This window comes from Macrobrachium nipponense, chromosome 1, assembly GCF_015104395.2.
Source record: "Macrobrachium nipponense isolate FS-2020 chromosome 1, ASM1510439v2, whole genome shotgun sequence".
NCBI lineage: Eukaryota > Metazoa > Arthropoda > Malacostraca > Decapoda > Palaemonidae > Macrobrachium > Macrobrachium nipponense.
This window is the reverse complement of record NC_087200.1, coordinates 149,681,832-149,691,196: the sequence shown is the minus strand read 5'-3', so window position 1 is coordinate 149,691,196 and position 9,365 is coordinate 149,681,832. Positions and strand designations below refer to the sequence as shown.

Sequence of the window (9,365 nt, the reverse complement as noted above, 5' to 3'; positions counted from 1 at the left end):
ATAGGGAATTCAAGCGGTATTAAAATCAAGTTTAGTAACTGCGAATTCCTTTTGTAAGTGTATCCCAAAATATTTGAGATATCTGATTATTTTTGTTTCAGAATGAAAAAGCTATCTTAATGTATTTTAATAGCTGACAAACACAAATCACACCCAAACATACAATAAGGTTCATTTGCACAGAGCAAATTTAGGAAGTCCTTGGGAAGTTGCAATTCGTGAGTGATGTCAACATCTAAACATTCAAGGACAACATGACCAGAATATTTTTTATCAAAAAGTATTAGCTTTTGATAATGATCTCCTGTAATTTCCATAAATATGAACTTCTTTTGGTTGTATAGATATTGTTTGAGTGTGTTGCTTGTCTAAGACATATCTGATCCAAACATGGGTTTGGTGAATTCTATGAGAGAATCTTTTGTTATAAAAATGTTAAGGTCATGACAGGCTGTATATATAGGAATAAAATATTTTCTCCCTCAACAGTTGAAATGGATCTTTCCTATTAATTTTTTGCATTCTATTACTAACCATTAGTGTTATTATCATATGTAGCATTTTTTTACATTGCTCTAATTATCCAAGAACATGAGGCATTGTAATGAAAAATTAATCAAAATTTTTTCCATGATGTTTGAAATATACAGGAGGCAAAGATGAAGAAGATGTTAAAATCAAAATTGGAGATGGCAAAGTTCTTGCAGCAGACCTTAGACAACATGGCTGTTCAAGCAAAGGGACACAGTTCTGAAAGTGCCAAAGAATTTGTTCAGTTCTTTGAGAAGGCAAGTGTTTTTATGATGTGATGTAGGAAGCATTGGCTTTGGGTAGCTTTTTTCCTGCTTCTTGAGAATTCACCAGAACACTAGACCACTATTTAGTATGTTGTAGATACAGTATTTTCCTCTATTCACTATGGAGGGTTTAATAGTTAATTTAATTGCCTTTCCCAATGTTTCCATTACATAATTTACTTATTTATTCTATATTTTTAGACTCATATATTCCCTACTTTTTATTTTCTGTTAGTGATTATTGTGGTTAACATTCATGAATTCTATATTAGTTTAATTTTCCAAAAGAAATGAGCTTGTCTGACTGCCATTGGAGGCTTATATTTTTCTGACTTATCAGGCAGTTCTTGAAAAGTGCAAAATTAGGCTTTCCAGTGTGCCAATTTATAATAATGTTGACTTGCAGGTCCAGAAAACGGGTGAAGAAGTCAGTAATGAGGAAATATTAAAGTTCAGCAAGCTATTTGAGGATGAAATCACTTTGGATTCTCTTTCAAGACCACAGTTAGTTGCTTTGTGTCAGTTACTGGAAATGCAGCCATTTGGTACAAACAACTTCTTGAGGTTCCAGCTACGTATGAAGCTACGGACTTTAGCTGCAGACGATAAGGTGATTTTTTATAACCATTTAGTTTTGGCTAAGATAGTTGGATGAGAAAGGTTTTTGCAAGTTGTGTATTGTAATGTCAATATTCAATTGAAATACATTACCACCCCTTCGACATTTTCGTTCTATTTACTTTAATTGCCTTTTAATTATTTAGACATTTGATTGTTCACCTTGAATGGTTTTTTAATGGTATTTCATCCCTTGATTTTTCTATCTCTTAGCATATTATTTGTCACCTGCTTTGTTTTGCAATGACTGTGAGTTGACTCACTGTTGGTGCATCCTTTGTTAATATTTCTTCTACCATTAATTTGTGCATAACTGCTGTGTTATGCATGTGGTGGAGATTATCTTTTTATGCAATGTACAGATATTTCATTTTTTGTAGTTACAGAGGGGTTACATTCCTTATAGGGTCATCTCATTCTTGTTTCTAAAAATATGTTATTAGAGACAAGAAAGATACAAAATGAGGGACATGTCTGTCATAATCAGGTATCTCTCTTTTAAGCATACTTTGCTAGTGACCATTTCTGTATTTCAGCTCTCTAGATATTTTGTAGGGGTTAGGATGGTAATGAATTGATATAGTATTGCTTCCTGTTTTGTTTCTTTTCTTATTTTAGATGACCATATGTTTCATTACTGATGTATTGACATAAATTTAATATCAATAATTTTGTACATGAACTTCCCTGCCAGATATATACTTAGCTATAGTCTCCGACGTTCCGACAGAATTTCAAATCTCGCGGCACACGCGACAGGTAGGTCAGGTGGTCTACCTTACCCGCCGCTGGGTGGCGGGCGTATGAACCAATCTATCTCTCCAGCCAGATTTTTTTCTGTCGCTGAAGCGATAACAACTGTTGTCGGTTCATTCCGATATATTCTTCATTTCTCGCTTGCCTGGAGATTGATTTGGACATTTTGGTGACGTATTCGCTCTATGTGGCTTGGCATACGCTGATTGTGGACCGTTATTGACTTTGCGCTGGATTTTCCTGTAGAATGTCTGATTTTGATTCTGTTTCCAAACTCCGGTTTTTGTTTAGAGTATGTTTGACCGATGGATGTAAGGTGAGGTTACCGAAAGCTGCGGTGACCCTCACACTTTCTGTGTTAAATGTAGGGGGAATGAATGTTCGTTTAGTAACCCGTGTCAAGAGTGTGAGGTTTTGAACGAAGATTGAATATAAGGCTCTTTCTTCTTATATTAGGAAACTTGAAAGGGATAGGGTACGTAAAGCTTCTTCAAGGAGTTCGAGCAGGTCGAGAATGAGAGAATGAAACTAACATTAATGTAGTTTTAGAACCTTCCTCCCAGGTCTCAGCTCCTGCTCCCCGCACCGAAGCCGTAGATTCGTCTCGGAGGCGGCGGCCTCAAAAGCTTCCTTGTTCTAAAGGAAGACAGAATCTTCGTACTGATCAAGGTAAGAGTGTCAGTGATGATAAGTGCAGTGTACCCAGTTATGTGGAGGGTGCGTCTGACCGGCTCCTTAGTGCCTCCAGGCCTAGACCTCTTCCAGACTCCCAGTTCCAGTGGAGGAGGAAAGTCGAAAGCGCAGGAGGGCTAGGGAGAGCCCCCCACCGGTCAGGCGTTCCCCTCGGCAGATCCTGAGTTCGCTCCCAGGCTGCCTTGGATCGTAAGAAGAAGAATATTCTTCGCCAGTGTTTTTCGTCATCCTCTTCTCCTTTGCCGAAGCGTGGTTGGAGCTCTAAGGAGGCGTCACGCCGTTTGAAGAGGGCTGCGGAGGCTCCCTTCAGTACGTTAGCGTCCAGCCCAGAAGACTTTTCTGATGTAGCTTCCTTGCAAGCAAAGAAGCCTAGGAGATCCGGGTGATCGCCCTCCTTCTCCCGCGCCTTGCGCTGAGCTTGCTTCGGAAGAAGATCCTGGGGACTCTCCTTCTCGAGTGCTAGCGGGCCTACAAGCTCAGATCACAGCCTTGGCGGACTCCTTGGCATCGAGATCGGCGTAGAAGGAAGGAGTTTGTCTCTCCCGATCAAGAGATCGAGGCGGCGTTTCGTCGAAGAGCGCTCTCCTTGTAATCGGCGTTCTCCTTCTTTTGAGGATTCTTCTACACTCGTAACATTTCATGAGAGGAACACCACTCCCGCTCGGAGGTGTCGAGACGCCATTCGACGGATAGGCGCTCCTTGGACTATGAAGATATTTCCCCAAATCGGATTCCTGCCTCGGGTAGACGCTCAGCCCCTTCTGTTTCTCCTTCTTCTAGAGTTCGTGCAAGAAGAGAGAGTCGCTCAGGTCATAGAAGACTTAGTTCGTCGTCTCCGTCTCATCTTTCTTCTCCTCGTCTTCTCAGAGAACCTAGGAATGCCCTTCTGAAAGTAGGCGCACTTCTCCTTCCGACTACTGTAGTCGGGCTGTCGGATAACGTGGACTGGTAGGCGCTCATCGCATGGAGTTCGCTCCTCCCTGTAAGACATCAAGAGTCTAGTAGGAGCCCTGCTCCTGTAAGCGTCATTCTTTTAGTAGCTGTTCTCCTGGAGAAAGACACCTTGATCCTCGTTTTGCTTCGTTCTCCTAGTAGGCGCTCTTCGTTCTCGAGACTCCCTACTCCTGCTCGTCTCCTCTTGCTAGAAGTCAAGAACGCCTCAAGCGCCCTGATTCTGTTAGGCGCTCGGAACCTTACAGACGTTCTCCCCTTGGTAAGGACCAAGATCTCGCAGAACGCCCCTGTTCCGTTTAAGCGCTCGGAGCGTAGCAGCTGCTCTCCGCTTCGTAGGCATCAAGAGCTCAACGCGCCCTGCTCCTGAAGGCGCCCTCATTTTTAGCAACGTTTCGCCGCTTGGTAGCGCCAGATTCCACTAAGCGCCCCTGTGACGATAGGCGCTCGGCGCCTAGTAGCCGCTCTCCTCACGATCGGCGCCAGGATCTTAGCAGCGCTCTCCCTCTCGTAGTTTCCCTAGGGATAGACGTGGTCTTTCTAGAGAAAGGAGTCCTTCCTCTTTTGCTGTTAAGAGTTTGTCTGCATTTATTGGAAGGAATGCGAGTTTAGACAAGAATTTTCGGATAAGGCGTCCTTCTTTTACAACTCGTCGTTCTCCTGGTACGCCTCTCTACTTTGGAATCTTCTCCTCATTCAAGACGTTTGTCTCCTTCATCGCACTGTACCCCAGCTAGGAAATCATCTAAGGTATTCTCATAAGGATCCTCATCCCCGTTCTCCTCCTCAAGAAGACCAGGAAGCCTCTGAGGAAGAAACTAATACATCGGCAACAGTTTCTTCGTACAAGAAGCTCACAGAGCTTCTCCTTCAGAGTTCGGAGAGTCTTTGAGCCCTACTGCTCCTCCTCCTCCACACTCGTTGTTCTCCACAGCGAAAGCAACGAAAGGATCTTCGTGTGTGAGAATGAAACCGACTCTCTCTATGAAGAAAGCGCTCAAGAGTTTCGGTTCATGGATGCGTACTAAAGAAGAAGCGGGGAAAACATGTTTGCCTTCCCTCCGTCGAAGCTTTCAGGACGGACAGGATTTTGGTATGAGACAGGAGAACCCTGGGACTGGGCCTTCCGTCTTCAGCTGACGCAGATTTTTCGGCACTAGTAGACGCCACTAGAAGATCAGCTTTGAATTCGGCCAAAACTACGTGGGCAATGAATGAAATAGATCACATTCTAAAGGCATTTTTAGAGTCTTGGAAGTTTTCAACTTTCTCGATTGGTCCCTCGGAGTCCTAGCCAAGAAAACTCAAGGACCGGACACGTTTTCTCCGGAGGATTTGAATTGTGTCTTATCCTGTATGGATAAATCGGTGAGGGATGGGGCCAGCGAAATAGCTTCACTGTTTGGAGCAGGGGTCTTTGAAGAAAAGATCAGTATTTTGCTCATTTTTAACAAAGTCGGTCTCACATGCTCAGTAGATCGTCTTTGCTTTTTTTGCCCCTCTCTCTACACAGCTGTTTCCTAAACACCTGGTTCAAGACATTTCGAAGGCTCTCTCTGCCAAAGCTACGCAGGACCTTCTAAGCGCAGTCTGCAAGGAAAGCCGCGCCCTCGCCCTACCTTCCAGAACTAAGACAACGAAAGCTAAGCCGACCCTCTCAGGAACCCTTTCGAGGGGCATCTACCTCTAGATCCTCTTCGTTCAGAGGTCGGAACCAAATAGAAGAGGGAGGACTTTTACGAAGTCAATCAAACCTCCCAAGTAAGACTCAAGTCCTTCAGACAACTGTAGCGCCAGGCTTTTACAGTTTGCAGAAGTCTGGGCCCAGAAAGACGCAGATGCCTGGACCCTGTCAATTTTGAGGAAGGGCTATCTAATCCCGTTCTCTTCGAGGCCTCCCTTGACGAATACCCCGAGGGAGTTGACGGCCAGATACAGGGACCCCATCATGAATCAAGCCCTCCGACTAGCGGTAGATCAGATGCTGGAAAAAGGAGGCGATCGAACTAGTGGGCAGATCATCTTTCGGCAGGCTTTTACAACCGCCTGTTCCTAGTTCCGAAATCCTCAGGGAGGGGATGGAGACCGGTGTTGGATGTAAGCAGCCCTGAACTTCTTCTCGAAAAGAAGAAGTTCACGATGGAGACCACTGCCTCGGTGTTAGCAGCACTCCGTCCAGGGGACTGGATGGTGTCCTTGGACTTACAGGACGCTTACTTCCACATACCAATCCATCCTTCCTCGAGGAAGTTTCTAAGATTCATGATGGGGGGAAGAATCTTCCAATTCAGGGCCCTGTGTTTTGGCCTCTCCACGGCCCCCCAAGTCTTTACGGCCATCATGAGGAATGTGGCACAATGGCTTTCACCTAGAAGGGGTGAGGATTTCGCTCTATCTCGACGATTGGCTTATAAGGGCCAATTCCAGAGATCGTTGTCTGAAGGACTTGAAAAAAGAAAACCCTGGATTTTACTTATTCCTTAGGACTTCTGGTCAATCTGCAGAAGTCAAGTCTGATTCCCGCTCAAGAGTGCGTTTATCTGGGGATCCAGTATGAACTCTCTGAGTTTTCGGGCTTTTCCGTCACAGGAGAGGATAGCCCGGGGACTCGAAAAAGTAACAACCTTCTTAGGGAAAGAAGTATGCACAGTGAGGGAGTGGATGAGTCTGCTGGGGACGCTCTCCTCACTGGAGCAATTTGTTTCCTAGGAAGGTTGCACCTGAGACCGCTCCAATTCTTTCTTCATCGGAATTGGAGTCGTCCTTCTCAGGATTTGAAGTTCTCCCTGTCAATTACTCTTCAAATCAAGAAGGAGTTAGCATGGTGGGCGGATCCCGACAAGTTCTCGCAGGGACTGCCGCTTCAATCCCAGAACCCCCAGCCTGGTGTTGTTCTCCGATGCGTCGGAAACCAGGTTGGGGGGTGACTCTGGGAAACCAAGGAGGTGTCAGGAACCTGGATGGGGGACCAGTCTTCCTGGCACATCAACAGGAAAGAACTAATAGCCGTGTGGCTTTGCTCTGAAGGAGTTTCGAGTCCAGATGTGACAGGAGCAGTTGTGCAAATAAACTCGGACAACACTACGGCTCTGGCATACATCAGGAAACAGGGGGGGGACGCATTCCTTCTCTCTGTACGAAACAGCAAGAGATCTTCTTCTGTGGACAGAAGAAAGGGGGATAAAACTTCTCACCAGATTCGTACAGGGAGAAAGGAATGTAAGGGCAGATCTCCTCAGCATGGAAAGATCAGGTCCTTCCCACAGTGGAGACTCTGCACCAAGATGTTTGCCAGAGCCTTTGGAAGTTGTGGGCAGGCCTCTCTTAGACCGTTTGCAACTTCAAAGAACAAAAGACTGGATCTGTATTGCTCGCCCATCTCGGATCCAGGAGCAATAGGGATAGACGCTCTCCTACTCGATTGGAAAGGACTCGATGTATACGCGTTTTCCTTTCCCCCCTTCAAGATTCTGGGGTTGACTTTAAAAAAGTTTCGCAGAGTCAGATTCCGCGAGGATGACTTGATAGCTCCCTTTTGGCCCAGCACAAGATTGTTCACAGAGGTGCTGGAATGGCTAGTGGATTTTCCAAGATCGCTTCCTCTAAGGAGCGATCTACTCAGACAGCCCCACTTCGACAGGTACCGAACAAAAACCTCCCCGCTCTCAGTCTGACTGGCTTCAGACTGTCCAGAAACTGTCAGAGCGAAAGGCTTTTCGTCAGCAGCTGCTAAGGCAATCGCTAGAGCGAGGAGGTCTTCCACCTTACGAGTGTACCAATCGAAGTGGGATGTCTTCAGAAGATGGTGCAAGAGGAATAACGTTTTCCTCTTCCAGTACCTCTGTGAATCAAATTGCAGACTTCTTTTTATTCTTAAGACAAGAATGTGGCTTAGGTCGTTTCGACGATTAAAGGCTATCGTAGTATGTTGGCGAATGTCTTCAGGCACATAGGGGCCTCAACTTATCGGAAGATAAGGACCTACAGGACCTTATTAGGTCTTTTAATACAACGAAAATGCAGTATCCTAAGACACCTAGCTGGAATTTGGATTGTAGTCCTTCATTCCTTGGGTCCTCTAGGTTTGAACCCCCTAATTCAGCCTCATTCAGAGACCTTACCAGGAAGACTCTGTTTTTGATGGCTCTAGCTTCGCAGAAGAGTGAGTGAGCTTCAGGCGATTGATGGTAATGTGGGTTTTAAGGAGGACTCTCTCATTTGCTCTTTCCTTCCTGGTTTTCTTGCAAAGAATGAGAACCCATCAAGTCCCATGGCCCAAGAACTTCGAGATTCGTGGGTTATCTTCTTTGGTAGGAGAAGAACCCGAGAGAACTCTTTGCCCAGTGAGAATGGTGAAATACTACCTTAGAAGAAAAGAGCAACTGAAAGCCAACCGAGAGGTCCTGTGTGTTTCAGTAAAAGAGCCTACTCGTCCATTGTCGAAGAACGCATTGTCCTTCTTCTTGAGAAGCCTCATCAAAGAAGCACACGGATCCTGCAGAGAAGAACATCTTAGGCTTCTTAAAGTGAAAGCACACGAAGTAAGAGCCATAGCAACTTCTCTTGCTTTCAACAAGAATATGTCCGTGCGAAATCTGATGGAGACAACATTCTGGAGATGTCAGTCAGTGTTCGCGAACCACTACTTACGTGATGTGAGAATCACTTACGAAAAAATGCTTTCGCCTTGGCCCGTACGTATCTGCGGATTCAGTGCTGGGGCAGGGAGCTGAACTCATCCTGTTTAGTAGTATAAATTTTTCCCCCTTGTATTTGTTGTTGTTGGTTGGCCTTAAAGAAGAGGATGCATGAAGGCATCTCTTTAGGTCGTATACTAATCTTTAGTAGTTTGGTTAGGTGGTCTGATGAGTGTGGCTCCTTGCAGTAGTAGTGGTTAGGACCTGTTAAGATAGGGACGAACTCCCTTTAACAGGATCCGACTTGGATTCTCCACCACACAAAGGGATCACAATCCCAGTGGTAGATCCGAAGTCTTTCAGCATCAGGTCACGTCCTAGCTGTAGCTCTCCAGGCAACGCAGACTCAGAGACAATATCAATGAAGTCTTCTGCCTGAACAGGTAAGAACCAAGGTTATTTATATCCTACAACATCAGTTGTTTCTTATCTCTCCTTATTACTTTAGCTGTCTCTTACCCTCCACCAAGGGTGCCAATCAGCTAAGTATATATCTGGCAGGGAAGTTCATGTACAAAAATGATATTGTTAAACTACAATAAAGTTTTGTACATACTTACCTGGCAGATATATACGTCTAATGGCCCACCCAGCCTCCCCTCAGGAGACAGGTGAAAGAAAAAAATCTGGCTGGAGAGATAGATTGGTTCATACGCCCGCCACCCAGCGGCGGGTAAGGTAGACCACCTGACCTACCTGTCGCGTGTGCCGCGAGATTTGAAATTCTGTCGGAACGTCGGAGACTATAGCTAAGTATATATCTGCCAGGTAAGTATGTACAAAACTTTATTGTAGTTTAACAATATCATTTTTATTCTTGTAGCATATTATTTTGCACAATACAGGGGACCCG

At 45.1% G+C, this 9,365-nt stretch overlaps 1 protein-coding gene across 2 annotated transcripts in view; it reads left to right on the top strand.

The window, feature by feature from the left end:
• The window catches only part of LOC135219752 (mitochondrial proton/calcium exchanger protein-like), a 164,095-nt gene that overhangs the window by 75,187 nt on the left and 79,543 nt on the right, over positions 1-9,365 (top strand). For both annotated transcript variants that reach the window (XM_064256797.1, XM_064256796.1), the window contains exons 4-5: positions 651-788; positions 1,204-1,407. In XM_064256797.1, coding sequence (XP_064112867.1) covers positions 651-788; positions 1,204-1,407 — 342 coding nt within the window. The remainder of the gene's footprint in view (positions 1-650; positions 789-1,203; positions 1,408-9,365) is intronic.